Source organism: Falco cherrug, chromosome 7 (assembly GCF_023634085.1).
Source record: "Falco cherrug isolate bFalChe1 chromosome 7, bFalChe1.pri, whole genome shotgun sequence".
Lineage (NCBI taxonomy): Eukaryota > Metazoa > Chordata > Aves > Falconiformes > Falconidae > Falco > Falco cherrug.
The window spans coordinates 52,547,577-52,571,863 of NC_073703.1; the positions used below are offsets into that span (position 1 = coordinate 52,547,577).

At 48.9% G+C, this 24,287-nt stretch overlaps 1 protein-coding gene across 5 annotated transcripts in view; it reads left to right on the forward strand.

Moving 5' to 3' along the window:
* The first annotated feature begins 905 nt into the window (after window positions 1-905).
* Window positions 906-24,287, forward strand: part of ACTN1 (actinin alpha 1) — a 91,073-nt gene continuing 67,691 nt past the window's right edge. For 3 of the 5 annotated variants that reach the window (XM_055715950.1, XM_055715953.1, XM_055715954.1), the window contains exon 1: window positions 906-1,201. In XM_055715950.1, the coding sequence (XP_055571925.1) occupies window positions 1,097-1,201 (105 nt within the window). In that variant the 5' untranslated portion in view covers window positions 906-1,096. The remainder of the gene's footprint in view (window positions 1,202-24,287) is intronic. The other 2 variants (XM_055715952.1, XM_055715951.1) reach the window with 2 other exon arrangements.

A 24,287-nucleotide genomic window follows, 5' to 3' on the forward strand; every position in this document is an offset into this window, starting at 1 on the left:
TTTCAGAGAGATACCATCCTGCTTCTCAGTGAGACTACTAGGGGAAACTAGTCATGCCATTGTCATTTCGCCCCCCCCCACACACCTGTTTCACTGACAGAAACCCACGTGAAACATTTGTGTGTTGGTGCGCTCCTTAACAGCTTGTGTTTCTCTCCCGGGAAGCCTGAGAGGAGCCACATGTGGTTTGGTTCAGCGTTTCCCTGTCAAGCAGGTACTTGTGGGCCCGGCCGGGCGGCCTGGCACCGCACACCTGCAGCCCTCGGCTCCGGGTGCGAGGCCTCAGCCACGGCGCTGGCAATCCTAGCGCCCACCCACCGCTGCCGGCCAGGAACAAGAGAAAATCGCTATATTTCGGCACCCTCGGTGCGGGCACATCGGCGAGACCCCACGAGGAAGCAGTATTCCGAGGCGGAGGGTGGCGGGGCTGCAGGGCTGTGACCGAGCGCCCTCACTTCGGGCCCGGGAGGCCGGGCCGCCAGCTGCGCCGCACCAAAGCGGCCTCCCAGGGACAAAATGCTGCTCTGACCCGCGCTGCTCAGCCGCCCCCCGCACCGCTCCGCCGCACCACCCGCCAGGGCGGATCTGCGAGGGGCCTGCTCCCGGTACGGGCTCCCGCGCCCCGTACCGCCGCGGAGCGGAAAATGCCCCGACAGCAGCACCGAGCTTCCCCGCATCGCTCCGGGCCGGCCCCGGTTCGCCCGCCCTCGGCCGCCGCCGCGGGAGAGGTGTGGGCGGGGCTGGGGGCGGGGCAGCAGCAGCCCGCCTATGGCGGCGGCCGGGCACCGTGACGGACGCACGAGAAGCGCAATGAGCGAGAGGCTGTCGCTGGGAAATGCAGTTCGGCTGCGGGCCCTAGCCAATGAGCCGGGCGGGGGCGGGGCGGGGGCGGGGCGGGGCGTCCCGCACCCGCGGTGCTGCGCGCGGCTGAGGTGGAGAGGTGAGAGCGGGCGCCGCCGCCGCCTGCTCGGGCTGAGCGGCCGCGGGGCCGGGCACAGCGGGCAGCTTACCGGGGCGGGCACGGGCCGCAGCATTAGCAGCAGCTTTAGCAGTAGCAGCAGCAGCAGCAGTAGTAGGAGCAGGAGCAGCAGCAGCCATGGATCACTACGACCCGCAGCAGACCAACGACTACATGCAGCCGGAGGAGGACTGGGACCGGGACCTGCTCCTCGACCCAGCCTGGGAGAAGCAGCAGAGGAAGGTGGGCGCGCCTCTGTCCCCTCCCCTCCCGGCACACCGCGGGGCCACCGGGACCCGTGCCCGCCACCCCCAGCGGCCGCGGCGGGCCGGTGCGCGCCTGGCCGGGGGCTGGCGCTGCGCGGCGTGGCGAGGCGGCGGGGGCGGATGGAGCGGGCAGGTGATGGCGGGGAAGGAGGGAGCGAGGGAGGTGCCGCGGCGGTTCCCCCGCAGCAACAGATGTCCGCCCTGTCACCGGTACTCGGCCCGCTAAGGCGGGCCCGGCCCGCAGGTGCGCCCGGGAGGAGCGCGGCGGGCAGCTCCCCCCACCCCCGCCGCCCCCGTGGCCCCCCCGCTGCCCCCGCCCCGGCGGCCCGGCAGCGGGACCGTAACTGGCTTCTGGTTTGAATGGTGTGGTTTAGGGCAGGGCTTGCGCGGAGCTCATGTCCAAAAATGGTAACATTCGGCCCTTTTTTTAAACCGAAAGGGTGGCGGGGGGGGGGGGAGCTCAAGAGGAGCTCCAGCCGCGCCGCTCTCTAGTTATGTTTTTTTTTCCCCTCCTCCTTTAAACCAAAAGCATCCTGTATTAGATCACTCAGGAATCCTAATCCCCGAAACATTTCCGTTTTAGTCACTTCATCAGGCAACAATACAGCAGAATTCGGAGCAGGGCTCGCGCTGCCATGGCAGGGACACCCCGCGGTGCCGCGGGGTCCCGCCGCTCTTCCCGGCTCGCACTTGCTCACCCTGGGCTGGCGTTGGGGTCGCGCCTTGCTCAGCCCCAGCTGCGAGCAGGCAGGGGAACCCCCAGCCCTTCCCTGCCAGAGGGGAGGGTATCGCTTATTTATGCGTAGGTGATCTATTAATATATGTAATGTGGCTTCTTGTAAGGATCTGGGAGCAAGTGGGAAGGAGGGCACGGCAGTGAGAGGACTCTTCTTCTTCAGCCCCTCTGCTTCCGGATGGGGGGTTTCCAGGTTCTCCTGTTCATAGCGTCTGAGGTGGCATCACTGAACTCTGGAGCCTGACGAGTTAATGGAAGGTGGTAGCTATAAAGCTGCTTGGAGGGACCTGGGTGGTGAGAGTAGACAGCATGAGAATTAAAGCACACAAACAAGGGCATTTAGTGGAGAAAGGGTTGATGGGGTGTGAGTTATGTTTGTTACATTTCAACAGAGGAGAAGGAGGGGAATGTAACTGTGGTCTGGGGGGTGAGTCCTGCGTGGCTTATAGGAAGACCAGGCTCTGCTCCTTTGAGGAGGAAAGTTTCTTCCTTTTCAAAAGAACTGCCTAGCTGTGATCTGTATCTCCAGGCCTATACCTATATGAGGTAAATACATCTAGAAACGGCCAGCAGGGCCCAGACCGAGATGGGCAGTGTTGCTCACAGGCTGTGAGGGAAAATGATTGTCATGACATGGGGGGTTTTTTGCCTTTCACAGTGCAGGGTGAGGCAAAATAATTTATATGTAGTGGCACACTGACTCGGTTGTCAGAAGCAGGAGCTGAACCTTTGGCTTTAAAAGGAGTCCTAAAGCCCAGGTTGTGGTACGTGCAGTAAAGGCCATGCTCTTTTAATATTGTCTCCTTCTAGGAGATAAGTCCTCTTGATCTTATCACAAGAGGGGGACAGAGAGCTACTCTGTTAACTTGGGTTACTTGGGCAGCGTAGGGGAGAAGCCAAGAGGGAGTTTTAAGGAATTAACGTATCTGTTCCAAAATAACCCAAGCCAATTTCTTCTGATGGTCAGCTGCTATCAGTTGAATTTGATGTGCTGAGTGTCATTCTCCAGCTTGCTGAACGGCAGGGCTCTATATGGTTTGGTGCCCTTCGCTGGTGGTGGGGTTGCTTGATTGATTTTCTTCCTGCCGACGGACAGTTGAAGCTGTTCCCTTGAAGCTGTTCCCTTCTGCCGTGAGTGCAAGTTCATGGTTTTATCATGACCCACCCCTCTGGTGTCTGTAGGTAGGAAGATCAAGTCTGGGAATGATGGCTCCCAGTTGCAGCCAGTCAGGCTTGTGCACCCTCAAAGGGATAGATGACTGGACCCCAGCCTGTGTAGGCTGTGCGGATACTGAGGGACAGTTTTGTTCCCTTCCCCAGGGTCTGAATGTGACCGAAAGCCCTGTCAGGGTCTTGAGGCTTGATACCTTCAGAGGTGACGAGATAACAGTATCCACCAAGCATAAGCCTGGGATGTGTAGTGTAGCAAAACTGTCACCCCTTCTTTCTTGTGAAATGAAATCACTGCAGTAATTGAAGTTAAATGTTCATTACTGTACATGTTAGTTGATACTTACTGAGTTGAACAGGAGAGATTTGTGCCTCCCAAGTATTCCTGGAAGCTCTCTTCAAGCTTAGTGTTTCCTGGTTGATTCATGTGGTTTAGGTTTTCCTTCACCTAAGGAATAGCTAGAGAAATTCTGATAGAGGAACTCTAAGTACTAAATCAGATAGTACTAAATCTGATGTAAGTACTACCAAATCGTTGCTGCTGTTATTATTTATAGCACTGAGGACAGCTGGTGAGGCAGACTTGCAACTTCTGTGCTCAGGGCCGCTATGGGAGAGGAGATGGCATATCTGAAGTGGTAGCATGGCTGGTAATCCAGTGACCAAGTATCTGTGTGAGAAGAGACTGTGTCTTGCTGGCTGTTTCCCACCCAGCCCCTTGTGTCTCAGCTTAGTAAAGCCCTGTGGCCTGGGGAGAGCTGTGCCACAGTGCTGTCCTGTGCGGCTTTGTGCAGCTGGGACTAATTGAAACTTGGGAAGCAAACAGTCTAGAGATGTTACTCAAAGATGAATTGAATCTACCTCCCCTTCTCCCAGCTGCATGGACTCAGCAGAGCTCGCGGCGGGGCATCCATCGGAAGCAGGAAGATCTGTGACTTTTTTTTCTTTTTTTTTTTTTTGTGACAGCCTCAAGAGGCATGCTGTAAGGACAAGTTTGCTGAATTTTCAGGAGATGCTGGTTCACAGGTTTTCTGTGTCCTGAGAGACAGATATGACAGCCTTAGCTGGCTGGAATGGTGTTTGAGAGATGATCTTGTGAGCTGCTTTGAGATGGGTAAATAGGTGAGCTGCAGAGTGAATTTCATGTTTGCAGTGTGCAGCTTGGCCCCCTGAATATGATACAGAGAAGAGACACTGGTCTCGTGCCTCTTCCCACCTGCCCCTTCCTGGGAAGTTACTGTTTTACAATGTAGGGATAAAGTGACAGTTCCTGGGAGGAAAGCAGCTTTCCACGCGAAGCCTATTTTTCATGTCTATCAGAAGAGGTTTTAAAGAGCTCGTTGCAGCGTCGCTGTTCGTAAGCGGCAAAAAATACAATGTGCGGAACAAATTCAGCTACTTCTCACTTGATATAAGCCTCTGCACAGCCTTTTGTTCGGGAGCAGGGGGTCTCTTCTGGGAATTAAAATATTTTCCCCTTTGCACTGTTGAACTCATTTCAGTAGTTTCTTCTAATAGCCTTTTCTTTCCTCTCCCATCTCTCTTCTTTCCTGTCTGGAGACAGGCCTCAAAGTAGCACCAGCCAAGGCATAACGGAATTGATCCTGCTGTTCCCGTGTTACAAAAAACTCGCTGAAAGGCATCGCAACAGTCTCACCTAGCTGTTGGGGTAGGAACGTTGCTGTGTAAAATGTACGTATGTTGGTGTTTACTGGCCAAGAGATCGTCACTCATGCCCACAAGGACATTTCTCCATCTTGCTCTGCAGGGTTCAGACTTCTCCTGAGTCAGTCTGAGGGCTTTTGGTGAAGGAGCTTTGCTGAAGCTTTGGTGAAGGATTTGGCCTTGAGGGATCGGGTGAGCCATTTGGTGCTCAGCATGCCTGGGTCGTCTTTGTGGGTGAGGTGAAGGACATTGGAGATAAGGACAACCTCCTGCCACTGCCTCCTGAGTGTCCCAGGGAGGTCAGGAATGACACTGGGGTGAAGTTGGCACTACTTTGGGGTCTTGGTGGAGAGAGCCCCTCAGGCCCTGCATGCCTCCTGTTGGCCACTCTTGTCAACTGGTTGGTCAAGGTGCACCTTGTTCAGGGTTTATTTTAAAATCTGGCCTGAAGCAACTTGTCCCAGCTGTAATGACCTGGCAGCTGCTGTCTTGACAATGAGTAGGAAGAGGGGTTCATTTGCAGCATGTAGAAGACAACCATATACAACTTAAATGCTGTAAGGAACGATAGTAATGCTTTTCCTTAACAAAAAAACCCAACCAACCAAACAAAAAAATTTGCTGAAATAAATGTGCCTTGTCTTTATCCAGTGCTGCTGTGCCTCACCAGATTGGCATTTCTGTGGCAATGTGACAGTAAATAATACCTCTGGCTGAGAGAGCTGCATCGCTTAGATTTACAGTGCTGCTGAAGCAGTGATAGTACTGACTTTGGGAGCATCTTTTCTGCCCTAAAGAAGTACTTACTAAGTACAGTTATTCACAGACTTGCAAGAAATTGCCTGTTAGAAATGTCCGTCTCCCAGAACCCCTTTTGACACTGTGCCATGCACTGTGTGTAAAGATACACATAAATACGGGGCCGATTGCATAACCTAAAAAGCCATGGGTCTCATGGCCCTGCTGTGTCTGCATCCAACAGGTCTTACTGCTCTTGTTAGGATTTGAATTTTGCTGTGCTAATTACCTCTCTGTTTGAGGTAGGGTTGTTAGTGATAGAAAGTACCTGTTTAAAGAGCCCAGGTCCCTCATGGAAACACCCCACCTCCAAGCCTGCGGGGTAGCATGCTCAGATCAGGTGGCATAAGTGTGACTAGTATCGCCACCAAAATGTAAAAGTCACAATCACAGCTTCCTTTGCCCTTGGACTGAGTGTACTCTTGTCCAGACAGGGTCTATTTTGAGAAGGGTTTCTAGATTTCCAGAAAACTACATTTGTCGTAGTTGCTGTGGATCCACAAGAGGCGTGATACTGCACCTAGTCTGTAGTTTGCTAAAATTTCTTTCAGTACCATTACAGATTCAGCCATGAGGCAAATAAGTGTGTCATTAGTGAACGTACAGCACTGAGTCCCTTTGCTCCTGCTGTGAGTGATGCTGTGTAGTACTCTATGGGCCATAGTGAGGGATGGTGCTTGTGTGGTCTTTGCAATGTGGGTGTGCTGCCGGAAAGGTGGCCCTGATGCATGTGAGGATCTTCTGTGCCTTATTTTGCACCAACCAGTATCATACAGAAGCAGAATGCTGAAATTTGTAAGGCTGCTTGCTCAGCTGCTCTTTTATAGTCAAACAGGCAGGCAATATAGGTCACCAGATATCTCTTCCAGATCAAGCTTTTGTTGTTTAACATAGGTAGCTTATTGCCAGATACTTGCTCTTCAAAACACTAAACTCAGAAGTTGCTGTAGGGGGCTCTGGAAATATCTGGCTTTGTAGATCAGTTACTTGTCTTGAGTGTGGGAGCTGCCTCATATTTTCTGTGGTCAGGTTTCGTCAGGATGTGCAGTTGTGGGTTTTTTAATGACAACATTATTATTCATTGTAACCTCTTGATGCATGATGAATGAGGCATGTGCACTTTGCAGTGACTTACCCACCTATTTAGCATCCTATTTAAGTGGGGGGGAAGTAAGGAGAAAGCAGACATGGGTTAAAAAGGAGACCACGCGTACTTTGGGGGGCTTGGTAACGGATCCCAAGGTTCAACTTATAAGAACATGATACTTGCCAAACTGCATTGAACTGTTCCTTCTCCTAATGTTCTAGGGAAGGGTGGAACACCTCAAAGGCATCCAGCTACCAGCCCAGTGATGTAAAGTGTGTCTGTCTGGGGAATTTCTTGCTGACTGCTTCAGGCAACCAGTTTAAATTCTTCTGTGTGTGATTTGGTAATGACGTTTTTTTTGCTGTGCTTAAGTGCGAAGGCTAGAGAGGATAACATTGTTTTCCTCCCTGGCCGCTTGCAGTGCTTGGTGGTGTAGCTTGGGGCATCTGGCATGCCACATAGGGCATTTTTAAGCAGAAACTGATTGGAAACTTCAGTTTTCTTGGCTGTCTGGTGAGAACTTGTCCCCTTAGAAGGAAGTGGGTGCTTTTGTATGAGGTGCTGTTGTCTGGCTATGAAATTCAAGTGTAACTGGATGGTAGCTGTGAGAATGTGGACCGGTAAACCTGTTAAGTAAAAGTGTTTGTGAACACCGGGACTGCATTTTGAGAAGCAGCGTGTGTTACAGTGGAGACTCAGTGAATGAATGGTACCCGCTCTTCCCAGCACTGAGGTGACCACCATGAATGGTAGTAACATGCTCCCCAGCTGCTCCTGCTGTAGGCACCTTGCTCTTCCCATGTGTGCTGTGTGAGAGGTGCAGTTCTCATGCAGTTTTTTAACTGGAGGAGGAGCAGGGTTCAGTTGGCCTTTCTGGCCAGGTTGTGAGCCTGTGTCACCTTTTCTGTGCCACCTCACTGGAATCCACTTAAGACTTTGGCTTGGAGTTCTTAAGGCTGGCACAAGCAGCAGTGACAGAGATGGTGAAAACTTGGACGGCTGTGCTGGGGAAGGACTGAGAGCATTTTCCAGCTGCCTGTGGATTATCACTGTTGTGCCCGACACTCAGACTGTTATCTGGGGTGCACTTACACTAGCAGAGGATGGCTGTGCTCCTTCTGACAATGAGGTGCAGAAAGCAGTCACTGCAGAAAAGAGGCTTGAGAGTTGTCTGGGGAAACGTTGTGAAGCTGCTAAAATGCAACACATATAGTGGACTGGTCTCACTTTAATGTGTTGCATCTGCCCCAGGAGCTTGCTGGATGTGTTGCTGTGATTTTTAGAGGTGTTCTGTATGGTGTTTGAGGAGGATGGGATGCAACGGAGTTTACTCTTCTTTTATAAAGAGCATAGAACTGATTTCCTGCCATGTGTGACTATTGGAAACATGATGGTTACCATGTGGAACGTGCTTAGCATGACTACTACAGATCTTGTATAGCAATGTAAAACCCTCTCATCCCCTCAAAGCCATAGGTGAACTGTGCATGTAGGGGGAAAGATGTGTGTAGTATGCTTGGCAAGTGCTAGGTAGGGAAAACCATGACCTTAGCAAGAAAGGCAGTCACCTTTTTCTTCATAGGGATGTAAGATTTGCATTAACTCGGGTTTGGGCCTGAAACATGTTACACAGAGCTTGGACCTATTGAGATGAGTTGGTGTAGAGTGCTAAGATAGGCTGGTCAGCAGCAGGACCTTCTGCTGATGCTAGTCATGCCAGAAAAGTCTGCTTTGTTGAAGTCTGTAGAGCCACCTGGTGTGTGAGACTGACATACAGACTCTCCGTAGTCACCCTGATCACCAAGACAGAACTGGGGATTCCCTTGGGCCAACCCAAAAGATGCTTAAGTGAGCAACCCCACTAACATTAATATGATTAGCAAAAAAAAAAAAAAAAAAAATCTTCCTTCCTGTTCCCCTCCCACTGTTGCCTTTGCTGCTCTTGTCCCTCCACTGCCTGAGAGTAGAACTTGGTCATAGGATGTTTGTGGTGTGGCCTGGTGCCAGTTTAACCTCTTGGCTCCCTATTAGGCAGTAAAGCAGAACCATTTTTCCCCCATGTTGTTTTCCTGTTGTTGTCTTTCCTGCTCTGCTGGCAACAATGTGCATCCTATTGGTAAGGGCTGGGTCAGGCCTTTGCAAGCCAACCCTTGTATGCAGCTGACTGACTTCAAGCTTTTACCTGCAGTTGTCCTCTCTTCTTCCAAACCTGTTGCTGCTTTGAAGCGCTACAACGTGAACAAGACTCTGCAGAGACCTTCTCCATGCTCTAGTGCACTGAAACAGTTCCCATTGACAGGCCTGGGGGTATGCATGCATAAACAAAGGGGATTGTGGGGTCTCATCCAGATAAATCGTTGATTTGTCACTCTATCTATGCAAACTGAAAACCTCCTGGAAATGTATTCATCCCTGTAGCGTGGGAAATGATAGCAAAACTGGCCTTTCCATTGTATTGGAGCCAAGAAGGGAAGTGTTGTCAGGTGAAAAGGCCGTGTCTTGGCTATTAACACTCACTACAGTGGACACCACTGATGTGAGTCTCCATATATCACTCAGATTGGAGTGGTTTCAAGTAGGTCTCTGAATGCCAGCAATCCAGGGCTTCTGGGCAATATTGCAGGAACACACCAGTGTGGATAGTTGATAGACAGGTGAGGAGGCTGCAGGGAAGACTTCTTAAACAGCAGCTTTTTCCACATCCTCTTAGATGGTTTATGTGGTCAATGGGAAGTCAGGGATGACTTGATGTATCAGCTGGTTGCTTCTTTGGCCATGTGCTTGACTTTGCAGTGACCATGCATTACTGCGATGCAGTGTGCCCTTCAGGATAGCACAGGTGGGCTCTGCTTGTGCATCCTATGCATGTCCCTCATTTTCAGAGGAACCCTTGTGAAGTCTTGCATCTCTGTGCCACACAGCACAGTGTGGATGGGCAGCCTGTTCACCCTGCTCCTTCCACGAGCAGAGTGCTGGATGGCTGGAGAAGTTACATGTAGGATACTTGTGCTTCCTTTTGCAACACTGAGGACAACTCTCCTGTCCTGCAGAGGTGCTGAACCAAGGCCAGTTGGCAGTGGAGGAAGGACTTCTACTTTCTATGGCCTTTGGATCAAGCAGCCAGGGCACTCGCTATTCCTTGCTGCAGCATATGATGCTAAACACTTGAACTTTACTGCTGCTGTAAATGGAAGTTGTGCTGTTATATCTTCACTCCAGGAGCTAGCCTGTAAAGGCCTCTGAGAGATGAGAGAGAGTGAGAGAACCATGTATGGTCTCTGCATCCCAGCTGAGTATTCTTTTCTTCATCATGGAAAGTGAAGTGTACATCTCAGAGTCCTGTTTTCTGGCCAGATTCATTGGCTCTATAGCAGGCAGAGTTTCTCTTGCTACCCAGTGTACTTAACTGTGATTCCCCCTCAGTTTATTTAAATCTGCCCTTCAGTAGGTGATGTTAATTCTGTTACTTTAATGTATTATCCCCAAGAAAACCTTTAAAATGTGGCTCCACAAGCGGGAAGAAAAAAGCACAAGTTAATTTCTTAACTGCTAAACAATGCCAAAGAAAGGACACTTTTGTTAAAGCTGTTTAGAACACATCTTTACCAGGGTTTATCACAACACAAAATACTTAATTTCCTAAGGAAAACTTTGATTGCAGCCAAAAGCAGTTCCAGCTTTTTAAGCATATTTATGCTCCCAGGTGAGTTTCCTACATGTCTTATCTAGTTTGGGAGATGTGGAGATCTCCCACCAATGAGGGAGGGGAGACCAGTATGCAAGGGTGTGGTGGGAAGAGGAGTGTGGAGATATATTTGTTCAAGCCTCTGCCTTCCCTCTAGCTCTGCTCATGGTGTTGATGTACAGGATGAGCATCTTCCTCTGAAGCATCGGTCTTGGCCACACCTGGCTCCGTGCACAAAGCAAGGCTTTGTGCTTCGTCAGTGCTTGCTCGTCCAGCACCTTTTCGCCATGGCACTTGCAGGCGGCTGTGCTGTGCAGAGAAGCTGGGTGGGGGCAGCGGGGGAGTACATTCATGAATATGAACCAGTCTGTTTCAAAATGGCTAACGCGTGGAAACTTGCCTTTTCCCAAGGGTTTTGTTGGGCCGTTGGGGAGCTCTGGCCAGGGATGAGACTATTTCCAGCTGTGGTGAGCCAAGTGTGAACTCACTCTGGGCAAGATGCCCAGCTCCACTGGTTTTCTCCTGCCAGAAATCCTCACCCTCCAGCCAGCGATACCAAACTCTGTTTCTGCCAGTCCTCAGCTGAAGACCTCTGAAGGGAGAGAACAAGGAGACCAAGCAGAGCAAGATACTGCTGAGGAGGGGGTGATGGGAGTCAGTGAAAGGCTTGTGCAGGGGTCATGATGGTGGGGTGCCACCACCAAGGGGTGGCTGTTGTGGGTGAGGGCTGGCGAGGGGTGTAGAGACCTGCATTTCGTAGGGTGAGTGGTGAGGGTCCAAGGGATTGGTTTTCCTTGGTTAGGCAGAGCTACCCAACCCACAGGGACATACTGCTAGCAGCACCAGCAGGGTAGTCATCTAGGAATGAGTATTGTTCCTCTCCTTGTGGTTTCAACACACTGGGGATTTCTTCTGTAAAACAGAATATTCCTTTCCTCTTTTATGGAAGGTGCCTCAGGGAGGAGGGTGCCCTTCAAGGGTGTAAGCTGCACCTGGGACCTCTTGCCCTCCATGGAAGAGGCATGGTCACAAAAAAACCCTTCATCTTCCAGAGCTGGCAGTCCTTGTTGCAGTCTCTGTGCATTGGTATAGGACTTCTTGCAGGGATCGACTGGTCCGGCTGCTTTTCTGCAAAGACTGCTCTTCAGTCAGATGCTGTGGAAGAACAAGGAGATGGGTGAGTGTCAGGTGTGCAGGGAGCCTCACTGCATGTTCCTTGTGTGGACTTTATGCAACTGAAGGGACTAAGAGGTTAATGCCAGATACTGTGGCCCTTCCAGTGCTGGCCACAATTGCTAGTAAAAAGAAATTTCTAGCTGCTCTTTCTGGTGAGTGCCTTTGGCTCCTGATACTGTGGGTGTTTGCATTTGGCAGTTGGCTGGAGCTAGCAGGTCGCTGTGAAAGAGTTTCTAAAATGCCTGTAGTCACAACTCCTTGCATGCTGAAACAAAGCATCACAAGCATGATACTGTGTCAGTAACTTAGCATGCATACACCTGTCTGCATCATGTCTTCTGGGTCCACTCATGCAGAGGTGTTGGAGCTGACAGGGCCAGCGTATGAACGGGGACCTTTGTTCCTGCAAGCACACTTCCTCCAACACTGATAATTTTCATGTGCCAGCCTATTATTTAGTGACACATTACACTGCTTCTTGCTGTTGCAGCCTGTTGCAAATGTTCTGACCCAGCCAGCTGCTGACAGCCTCCTGCAGGGTGGACCACTGAAAGCTGTTTCCATCCTAGACCCAAACGAGTATTTCCCTCCCCCTCCTGTAATGGCTTGTTTCTTTAAAGCTGTTAACTGGCCATAATCCAATCATTACTACTGTAATTAGTGAACTGCTTACAGTAACTAAAACACTTGAAGCGTAATATCCTCTGCGTTTGCAGAGCTTGGAACAACTTTTGCCTGCAGTCCTGTGAGAGGTAATTACTGCTGATGGCCCCGGGGTGGGTGCAGGGGACACAGGGCAAGCCTGGCACAGGCCATGCTGCCTCTGCTGCCTCTTGTGCCAAGCTCCGGCTGGTGCCAAAGCCCTGGCTGGTGCCACGTGGGCTTCCCACAGCAGGGAGCAGCTCAGGAGCTCCATGGAGGTAAGCCAGTGTGCCCAGCTCATGGTGATCTCCTGGTGCTCGTTTATCAGAAAGGAGGCCTTCCCTTTGCAGGCTGTGTCACAGAGCACACTGGTGTTGAGTGGAACTTGCAGGGCAGCTGGTTGTATTGAAGGTGTGATGTAGTAGTACTTAACATTTAGTTTGTTACATGGCAGAAAATATCTTATGTTGCAGCAGACTCAATGTCTCCTCTTGCTGTCAGAGGACCCTGTTATCCCTACGCACAGTGTCTGTGCTCTCCACCCACCCGCCAAATTACTACCTTTGTAGGCAAAGCCAAGAGACTTCGGCTTCTGGTCCTGCAGTTTCATTCTGCAGGACTTTGGGTTTCCAAGCAGACACATCTGTCTGCTGCATTCTTCAGCCACTTCTTTTGCGAGCAATGAGCTGGCTTTCCTGAATGATTCCCCTGCCCTCCCCTTCATATCCTGACAGGAGGACAGTACCAGCGTGCTGGTCTCCAGCCTTTGTTCTGCTTCCTCAATTTTAGTTCCTGAGATGAAGCTTGTGACTCGCTCTTCCCTCTTGGGGAGGAGGAGGACCATGGAGAGGAACAAGTGTGGGCAGCTTTAAAGTGGAGAGTCCTGCTGGATGAAAGGGGGCGAGGGTGGGTGAGTACACACAACTGCAGCAAGCACAGGCCCTGCAGTGGTAAAATACCTAGCTGCCAAGCCGTCAGCCGGCTGGGTGGCCGTCAGGCTGTACTTGCCGGCTGAGGAAGGGTATTCATTTGCAGTATTTGGCCTGTGATGGGGTCAGAAATACAAAGTGTCTTTTCAGTCTAAGGATGAGTTGGTTTTTTGTTGTTTGTTTGGTTTTTAAAAAAAAACAACAAACAAAACAATGAAACAAATAACCAAACAATACCACCACCACCCAAAAAAACCCAAAACCCACTCCCATCATGGGATTTTTGTTTTGCTCTTGAGCAATTATTGTGCAGATTATTCTCCAGGCTTCATTCCTGTGTGGTGCTGGGCAATAGATGCACTCTAAGATGCACAGTCTGCGTCATGGCCTCTGGCAGATGACATGAATAGAGAAGCAATCTCTGATGAGAATGAATTTGTTCCATATGCTCAGTGTTTAGCTTAGGAGGGAAGAGATTTTTCTCATCCCTCCAGACCTTGTGCATGCTGTCAGCCTCTGCCACTTACCTGCTGTTTTCACTGACTTGCATGAAAGATTGAAAATGTACTTGTTTCCACGGAGTTCAGAACGGTCAGTAAGGTGCGGAGGAAGTCCCAGAGTGCCAGTGGCCAGAGATCTCTGTGATGGGCCCTGTGACGTGCGAAGATCTCTGCCTGCTGGCCTGAGCAGTCAGCTTGTTGCCTTACGCTACACCTTTGCAGCTATGTGCATCTTCCTGCAGCCTCTTGCCCTACTCATAGCCTGCAGCAACTGTGTTCAATTCCGTATTTTTCTGCACTAGCGCCATACATTGGACTTGTTGGTTTGAGGTGCTGGCACAGACACTCTCAGCATACCCTACTTGAGTGCTTCCCAGTCTCTCTTCAGGATGAGGTCTCATAGTAGACCACTTTAGAGTGGTGCTTCTGTATTTCTGTCATCTTTAGCTTCAGATGTCTGCTTTCAGTGTGTTGCTATAAAATTGCAAGTATAGATATCCCTTTCTCCACACCCTTCCAATGCTGCTAGTGTAGTACAGCAGTACTCAGTAGTGGGTTTCTGATGTAGGCGTAACCAGAGAATAAAATCACCAGCATGCTATTTTTTGTTAAATTTTGCTTTGAGTTTAAAGCCTCCTGTGGTACTTCTCGATATCTCTTTTTCTATCTATATTTCCCAATCCCAAATTCTCCCTCCTCCTCTTCTCCCTTCATTTTCTTGCTCCACCTTCATTGACAGAAGCTGAGAAGGGAAATCTCTGTTCCCATCTTACTCTGCCATTGTGCTCGGTGATCTCATATGCTTTAGATTGAAGATTGCTATTCTGCTTAGGTGGGTTGCTGGCTTTCATGGTATGATACATTAACAAAATTATGTGGTGCTGGGAAGAGCTTTTGAAACTTCTTGTTAGTAAGATTTTAATAATTCTCTTCATCTCTTTCACACAGAGACTGTTTTGGTGGCGTTGCTTTCTTTCAGAGCTTATTTGGAAGTCCCCCACTGGCAGTGGGTTCTGGCAGCCTCTGGGCTCTGCTCTTCGCCTAGAGAGCAGTTCCTTTGGAAGGGCTGTACAGACCGAACCCACACCTTGGACTCCCACAGCCTGACTGTGCCCAGTGCAAACACGCCCCTACCTCTGGCCTGCCTGCGGCTGCCCTGCTCAGAAGCAGAACTCTTCTTCAGTGCCAGGGTGCAGCATGCAGGAAGAGGTGTCCTTTGGATAAGCACGCCTCTGGGTGTGAATATTGTCCTGATGCTACAGCAAAGAGTGAGCTCTTGGCAAAACTCGCTTGGGTTTCTGTTCCCCTCTGACCTTCCTGTGTGGTGGATTGGCAAGTCACATTCTCCTATGACTTATTCTCATGTGAAGCCTTAACAAGGTTCTGTAAGGGTGCTTATTTGTCGTGAAGTTGCAGTGCACCAAAACCACCACCACCCTTCCAATCTTAGTCAAAGAGAACAGAAATGTTAGCTAGACGTGCCTGTTTCTGTCAAACTAACTGGGCTTTAATTCCCCGCCCCCCCAAGTTGGTACTTGTTTTACCTTCTCAAGAAGATATGAGTGGGCAAAATATTTTACGTGTATATTGGGCATAACACACTCCAGAGCTCTTAGTGTAGTTTTGTGTAGTGCTTATCTGCTTTTTGGCTAGTGAACTTTGGTACTTCTGCAGCCTTTGGAAGGGGGTGAGTAAATGTATTGTGTAATTGCAGTCTGTAAAGTGTATTCTAGACAGTTTGCCAGAGGGTGACATAAGGTATATACAAATTAGCAGTCCCTGATGATTCCAAAGACCTGCCAAAATCTTTTGCACCTAATTTATTTAACTTTTGCATGTGCGAGTGCTGAGTATTCTTTCTTTGTCCATTTACATAAGGGGCAAGACTCACTCCAGATGCAGTTTCACAATCTTCAGTCCAGTCTGTGCTTACCGGTTACTTGTTCTCAGTTGGATGCACTCATGATCAGTACCTGCACATGCTATGGAAAAGTGTTTTTTCAGAGAGATAAGAGTTGATCCTGCTGAGCCTAAGGTTAAGAGGAGGAGGTGGTGACAGGGTGGGGGACGACAAGGGTGAGTGCAGAGTGGAACTGCTCACTTCCATGGCAGCTTGTCAATAAAGTGGTCAGTGTCAGCCATGAAACCAGTCCCTCAGCAATGTAGTATTTGGGGCTGAGCAAATGCAGAGGGGGCCTGGTTCTGGCAGCCAAAAGAGCTTGAGATCTGTGCTCTGTTCCAGGCTTCTGAATACCTTTTGCTAGGTTGGAAAGCAAAGCAATGCTTTCTCACTTTCTTTAAGCCCTTCCCAAATTCCTTGAATTTTTGCAGCTTGGACCAGGCGATAGTTCTAGTCTGCATGTGAAAAGAATACTGTCCCGCCAACTCTCCGTAGGTAGGAATGCAGTTTAAAACCACCTCTAGCCATGCAAGATATCTGAGATTACAGGGGAGGGGTTTTGGAGTGAGGGAATGGCAATCTGCCTTACACAAGTGATGTTTGAAGCAGTGAAACTGTGTTTATGGCTTGATAGGGTAAGGGGGCTGCACTGAGAAATGTGTGTCCCCAGCTGATCCTTCCCTCCCTTGCAAGGCACAACCTCTGCATTGCTCCAACATGACTGCTTGGGGAACATGAACTGTGAGCCAGATGAAAGAACTTAATCGGTGTTAAAATTAATTTGCCAAAACAATAAGAGGAAGAACAGTTAAACCTAAATAGCTCACCACAGTGAGGGAGCAGCAAGAGGATGGGGGAGAACTGGAGAGAGTCTAAGAAAAAAACACTCTTAACTGTTTTTGCTGTGGAAATAAATATCAGTAGATCTGTGTTCTCAACATCACGGCTCCCCAAGCACTGGCCCTGGATTGGGATTTGGCATTTGTCTCATTTTCAAGTCCAATGCAGGCTCCCGCCTTCTGGAAGCGAGTGCTTAATAGCCAGTCAAAAGAACCGCTGCGCAGCAGCTGCTGAGCTGGGAAAGAAGCTGCTTCTGTTGCCTATGGAGGAGTATTAGCTGCTGCCTTTTAGGCCCTGCTGAGACTGCTGGAGCTCAGAGCAGTTCACACAAACCCAGTTGCTGAAGCTTTGAGGAAACAAAGCTGCTCAGCACGTGCAGTCTTTAGCCCTCGAAAGTCTGAAAGCTCAAAACCTGAAGACTTTGCCATGCTGCTTTGCAGAATACCAGACTTCCTCCATGAACAGGTACCAGTAGTCTGATCCCCATCTTTAAAGAGTGGCAAGGCTGCTGTAGGGAGTTTGGGGAGCAAAGGGTTGTGCTGTGGGTTGGCCACTCATGCCTGGGGGTGGTGCTTCCCTGTTAGCATAATGCAACAGAGCTGGCTGTTGCTACAGCGAGCTGAGCAGTTGTCCACTGTCAGTGGAGGATGCTGTGCTGCAGCGGCTTCACTGATGGGTACCTTGCTCTTTATTCCCTAGCAAATGCATAGTGCTCTGATCTGATTTGCTTTTGCTGCCTGATTGCTGTTCATATGGACCTGTACTGCTCTGCCAGCTGTTGCTTCAAGTGCAGTTCAAAGTCTGCAGCATGAATGTGTTGAGGTTCTGTGTTTAGTCGTTCTGGGTAGAGCTCATCCTACAGCAGTCCTAAATGCAGAGAAGCAACACAGACAGCTGGAAATGGGCTGTAAATTGTCAGGGTTGGGTTCTTAAGCATCAGGAAGTTAGGGAAAAAAGTGCTAGAGAGTAGCCTGTTAAGCAATGCAAAGGCTTAGCTGTTTTGGCAGCTGAGAAGGGAAGAAATAAATTCTAATTCACTTAACAATACCTTACCTGCGTGCAGAAATGGGCTGTCTGGCTCATGTCATGGGAGACAGTCTAATGTGGAAATGACTAACTTCCTCTGGCAGTTGCCAGTGCACTGCATAGGATGTAGGAGCTAGGATGTGAGGAGGTCCTGGGCCACTAGGAAGTGTAGCTAGGCTTGTTAAGTACCAAGTGTAACCTAATGCTGTGAAAATTCCACTTTCTTAGTTGAATTGCCTGATTTGTGCAGGAAGAAAATGTTTCCCTTACAAGCACAGTGTTCTGTGACCATCTGACTGCATAAGAGGAAGGAAGAGTCCTGCAAAGGTTAGATCCTATGTGCTTTGATGATGGGGTGTGATCCCATGGGAAGGAAGAGGATCCCATGGGGGAAAGGGGCTGAAATTAATTACTTACCTGGCTTCCAGCCCACAGGTTCAGGTCACTTTCTTTTCCCAAGCTGTGGTGGGTGCTGGTGTAGGGCTGCATGGCTGTGTCCGCACAACACGAGTGGCAGCCGTTGGAGTAGGAGCACTGCGTGCGGGGCACTGCAGCGGATGCTTGCGCAGCAGGCACGGTGCCCCTGGGCAATGGCCAGCACCTACTATAGCGTGTAACAATCGTGTGATTGCTTGCTGAGGAAAGGGTTGAGACAACTTGCAGCCTTTGCTCTTCGAGCCCACCCACTGCTTATTCAGTGTGTTGGGAGTGGGATTGTTTCTTCCTGGCCCACAGACAAGATCAGCTTGAGCCTCCCACTGCAGGATCTTGCTGGCCCGTACCCTTTTCCCCGTGAAGCTGCACGTAGACCAGCGTTGTTGCTGGACATGGCTGTGGCTGGTGTCCAGCCAGATGATTGGGTCAGAGCAGGATGGATCACTGAATAAAGCAGACTTCCAGGGGACTAGTTATGGTGGGAATCATGTTCCTCCTTCTGGGGCCTTCCATGGTGTGGATATGGCTTCCCAGAGGAGACAGCAGCAAGCACAAAGCTGGGGACAAAAGGCCAGTCAGTCTGAGGAGACACTGTTTTGCTGTTCCCACTGCAACTTTGTGCTGATGTGCAGCTGCCGGCAGGAAGAGGGTTAAGCGCACACATCACATGGCGCGGTTCTGTTTACTGCATAATTGGGGCTGGCTGCAAATCCGGAAGAAGATTAGCACTTAACCAGAGACCCTGAAACAATGTGTTTCATGTTGGTATTCCTGAAGCTATGCAGCCTGACATCAGCTCTATTGCAGAGACCTGCTCATCCCTGCAAGCCTCGGAGGGAGCTATGGGGAGAGCAGAAAATGGATGGTTTTAGGAACAAACCCTGGATTGGGCTGAATTGCACTTGTCACTGGTGTAAGCTTGAAGCCAGGGGAGTTTTGCCAGGAATTAACTTATTCTGTAATAACCTGATCTCTACTAAAGCAAGTTCTGGCTGGATCCTGGGTTGAGATTAGTGCATGAAGCTATCTGGGCTTGACAGTGACCAGTCTGGGAAATAGGACCGTGTCCCTTGCCACAAAGTTTTGGATGGGTGTCACTCAGCAATTTTGCCAGTACTGAGTTACTGAGCAGTTACGCTGTTGGAGAACCAAGCACAAAGTTCAAGCGAGTGTTTTAGGTGTGGCTTTGAACAAGAGGGAAGGTCTGGTCTATAGTCATTTTCTAGTGTGGTCTATAGCTTACCCTTGCTGTCAGCAATGGGCATAACTAGCAAATTTCCACAGGGCCCAAGGAGGGGTGTGATTTACCTTCCTGCTATTCCTCCTGCATAAGGCAGATCCCTCTGTTTCTTTCTCTCTCCTGACAAACAGATCTCTGCCTAAGCACATACACAGCATGGGGCTTTTCCATTCTTCGGTCTTGTACCAGTTCACTTGTGAAGACCTGCCTTGTCCTCTTAGAGCTTCCACACATGGCAGCAACCTGTGTCACTGCTGATTTCCAAAGCCATTTCTGAACACGCCTGTCATCTCTTAGGAATCACAGAAGTTTGTTTTCCCCCATGCTTCCAAAGGTTTTTTTCCATCATCTTTGTCTTATCTGGAAAATCTGATCATCATGCATGGATGAAGTTTATATGAATTGAACATGGGAAAGGAAGGAGAAGGGTACTTCCCGCCTGCCCTGTGACGAAGCCAAAGAACTTAATTGACCATCCTGTTTATTATTGGGGTCTACCTGCTTAGGAAGCTCTTGGGCTGAAGGGGAATAGGAGAGGTTTCCTGGTCTAAGCACAAGCTTGAAAAAACCCTGTCCATGTGTCTGTTAGTGATGTTGGAAAGACTCTCCCCTCTCTTTTCCTCAATGAAGTTGACTTTTGTTTACTCTTTTACACTTCAGTAGGAAAGGAGATGCTTCCTATTCTGCTGAGTGCTAGCTATGACTGCTAACCTACGGTAAAGTTTCTTAGCCACAAATATTAAAATACAGCAGTTTGAGTCCATCTTGAATTTAGTTTTCTATATTGGTCTTACACTGAACTGGGTTATTGTAGGAGAAACAGAAAGCTACTTGAACTTCCAGAAATATTCCCAAATTCCTCTAATTAGAAGACTTGTGATAGATGTCTTAGGGTGCTAGCAAGATACCTGTTTTCAGTAGGTATTGATAGACTTTGTATCGATATTGCTGGAATGAGGTTTTTAGGTCATCTGAAACAAGGGGCAATAAATGTTTGTACCAGGGGTAATTTGACTTCCAGATGGTAACTAACACTGCTGTCTGTCATCTGTGTGCACTTTGCCTCACTCAAATGATTCCTTAGTTGAGGAAACAGATGACAAACATCATGGCAATGGTGGCTTGTAGATTGCTCACAATCCTGGTCCTGTTGGGTTATTTCTTGTTAGTGTTCAGTTTTTTTTTTTTTAATGTAATGTGATGCAGGATCCAGGATCTGCTGGTTTTGTTATTCTTACTGCATCTGTTCATGCATATACTGCAGTAGAAATTATTTAGACATTCCCTAGGTAAAGAATAAAATATCCTGAGTGTCACATATCTGAAAAAAAACCAGGGTAGGTCAAAAAACAAACAAGACTCAACAGCCATGCATTTTACTGCATAACGGTTAGGAACAATTACCATCTATCAGCTGTGATAGTACGTTGAATTGCAAATGTTTTGCTTAGCAACTGTTGCAAAGGAAAATTGTCGGGCAACAGCAAAATTAGGAATGGTGAGTACGGAAGGCACTCTTTTTAAGAGACGAGCTGTACTCTGACTATTATCTGTGACTAAATGATTCGGCATTTTCTTACACAGACATGCAAGAATGAGCATTTATGAATATGTATCAAAGCAAGTTCAGTCTAATCCCCTAGCTTCATAAGTGTTCTTGCTGGCTTTCTGTGTGCAGTAGATACCTCTAGGCAGCTTCCCAACACAAGACAGCAGATTCAAAGAGCTTGATGTGGTACTAACTTCTGCTTCCAGTACTTGGGCAGCAGCAATGAATTTGGGTAGACATCCAACCGTGGTAACTGAAGAATGGTGTTTGACTTAGTCATTCTCCATCATGAAACCATTCCTTTTCCCCTAAAGTAAATCACATACCTGAGAGGATGGTGACCAATACCATGTTTGAGATTTCCCTCCTGTGGAACTGCACCAAGGTTGGTGGTGGTGTAAGTGCATATGTGAATGAGGTGCTGGTGTGTCCACTTTAAAGTACATAGCAGGACAGAGCAAAATGATGAGTGATGCACCATGTATTGTCTGCAGAAGTGCTTGGTCAAGGAGTATTGGCTGTGGAGCCACCTGAACGGAGGATGAGCCTGCAGTGAAGAAAGCTTTAATTTTGTCATGTATAGGTATGCGCATATTATAGAAAACACTGTGTTTAATGGACTCCATGCAGGGGGCTAATCCAGCAGGTTTTCGGCCTAAAGTCTGAAATAAGAAATTCGTACTATGCTAAATGACTGCTTTAAGCACTTATGTTAGGCAACATCATCTTCCACATGTCTCCTGCCTTTGCTACTATGATCTTAAGGGACTGTCTTAGGAGAGGCATATGAGTAGCAACTAGGTATCAGAATACAAATACTGTCAGGGTAAGAGCACTTGCATTAGGTGTTACTTATTCATGGGAGAAATGATTAAAGGCAAAAGAAACCTACCTTGAACTGGCACACGAGCTGTGCTTCAGTGTGCAGGAGCCTTTCTGCTGGGTTATTTGTGAGAGAGTGCTTGACGCATCTTAAGGACTCCTTTTTAATTGATTATTAAATTGTTTGCAAAAATAGATAAAGTTATGTAAGGAAGAGTCAGAGTACAGCTTAGTAGTGGTCTGCCCAGGCTACTTGCCCAGCCTTGAAGTGAAGTCTTTGTTTTCCCTGTATCCCAGCTTTGCAGTGAGATTTTACAGTGCTTTCATTGCCCTTCCGGGCCAGGGCTCAGCTGGAACCAGGGCACTGTCTCCTAAGCAACTGCTCTTTCTTCCTTGCCTGTCCCAAATGTATAGCATGTGGCAGGGGGGAATCAATGTCTTGCTAGGGTGACAACATAGCTCAAGTGGAAGTTCTCCAGGATGAGGGCTTCTACACTTGAACCAGAAGGGCCTGGTAGGAAAATGTTTTCAGCAAGGCACTATCTTTTTCTGAAATTTTCTTCACACCCGAGTCTGAGTTATTTCTGCAAGTAAGTTCTGGCCCTTGCAGTGGAAGGACACTGGAGAGGATGCCCCTCACTTTGATGGCTCGCAACAGCTCTGGTGTGAACCATTTGCTGTGCTTTGGACTTGCAGTTCTGTCATTCTAGCTGCCCCATATGGGTTTTGTTTCCTTTAGCAGGAATTTTCTTTTAGGCAAGCCACCGTAGCTCCCAAATAAAGGTAGAGTCCCTGCTACCTCATCCTACCCTCAAATGAAATGTCTTGTGTAAACAGTTTGCCTCTTCCTGGGCAGAGACCCCATTTTATCCTTCACATCAGGAGTGGGAGCCTCTCCAGCCTCATTGCTCTGCTGAACCTGTGGGCTTTCAGACACTGTAACAAGGGGTGCGTGTTGCTCTGTTACAGACACTGTGCTGTGGCAGTTACACTCAATCCCTCCTGCATCTCCTTCATTGCCACGCTGATGAGCACAGTGTGTAACAGGCCCTGGGGATCCTCCACGGCTGCTGGAGGGAGCAGGTGCTGCTGGCAGATACCGGGGAAGCCTGTGCTGTTGTTTACTGACTCGCTCTTCCTTGCAACTAATAAAAAAAACCCAAACCTGTTTAAAAAAAAAAGGGGGGGGGGGTTTCCTTGTATGCACCTGCTTTTCCAAAGGCTGTGCAGTTGGTGGAAAGCAAATGAGGTCTCACAAGAAGTGGATGGGAGGATGTAAGCAAGCCTGCTGCCAGGCCTGTCCCTCCATCCCCTGGATGCCAACGGTGCTGGGCTGGCTGCTACCTGTAGCTTGTGCCTCTTCGGCAGCAGTCTCCTCTCTTCCAGCTCTGGTCTGTGCTCAGCAGAGCAGCCTGTGAGCCCCGGCACAGGGTGCCCTTCTCCTCCCCCTGCATGGCTTGGTGCCCCGTCTCTAAATGAGGGTGTCCCCTGTGCTGGTGGCTCTGTTGCCTCCCATGTCTGTCAGTGGCGGTGACTCACCTCTGCTAGCCTCTTTGGGATGTGCTGTGTGTCCACCTTGGTCCTGCTGCTCTGGGTGCTGGTCTGTCCACAAAACAAAGGGATTTGCCACCCTGCTGCCTTCCCTGTCAGTGAGAGCATGCAAGCTGGCCATGCCCGTGCCCTGTGAATTTAAGGGATTCCTTGGTGTGGCTCTGTCTCTGTTCATGAAGTGGGGAACTTAACCAGGTGTGTCTGCTAATACAAGAAATCAGCTGACTTGTGTCAGGAAGCAGGGGTATGACTTGAGAGACCGGCTCTGGTAACTAAGGTTGCTGAGCAGCCATCATCCATCTAGCTGTGTTTCAAAGGTGTATTGAGTGGGTACAGCCAAAAGAGCCTGCTCAGAAATGGAGACGGTGGCTGAGAGGGTGGATATGGAAAGCACAACCTTGTGGTGCTCATGTATCGTACCACACCAGCAAACTACACTCTGAGGGTCCTCGAGGTGATTTTTCCAGAATTGAGAAAAATCCCATGTAGCCTAAATTGAGGCGTTAGCAAAGAACTTAAAAGGTTGTGAGATGATGCAAATCCAGGGTGCAGAACGGTGCTCAGGTCCTGTGGGGAACACCTTTCCTATTGGCAATCATGGGAAGCATCTCAATGAGTTCAGCTTCAGTCTACTGCCAGCATATGGCTTAGGTCTGTAGGCTTTTCCAAAATTGCCACAGTAAGCTCTAAACTGTTTGGAAATTTATGAGACTCGGGTTGAATAAATCCCATGCCATTTACCAAAGAAACAGATACTTGATTTTTTTAATTTTTTTTTTTTTTAGAAATGCCATTCAGAAAATTACATGGGATTAGAGGTTTCATCTGGTCCTGGGGGGAAAAAAATCCCAGTTCTGCTGTGCCAGGGCCCCAGGGTGATGGACTTCTGTGGTAGCTTGGGAACACTGCTCTAGAGCACTTCCACAGTTTTTAATGGGTGCCCCCTGTTTTGAAAACCATTAAGTGCAGAGGTTTACTGGCCATTAATTTGTGCAGCATAGTGTTTCATGCATCACAGAAAACAAGATGAGCCCGTGTCCTAGAGAATTTCTAGGTAAAATCAGTGGTTCACAGGTACCTGTGTGCAAGCGCAAAGCAGCGGACATCCTTGTACTTGGTTCTTCCTGACAGGCTAGACCACAGATTGTTTCCTGTGGTCAGGAGCCACATCTAAGAGTTTAGAGAAAACATATGCAAGTTGGGGACCTTGTAGCTAAAAAAAAAATATACATTTCAGATGAGATTAGTGCTTACTAGAAAAAAAAGCTAAGGAAGGATATAGGTTAGAGATGTGTTTGCATGCATGCTCAGC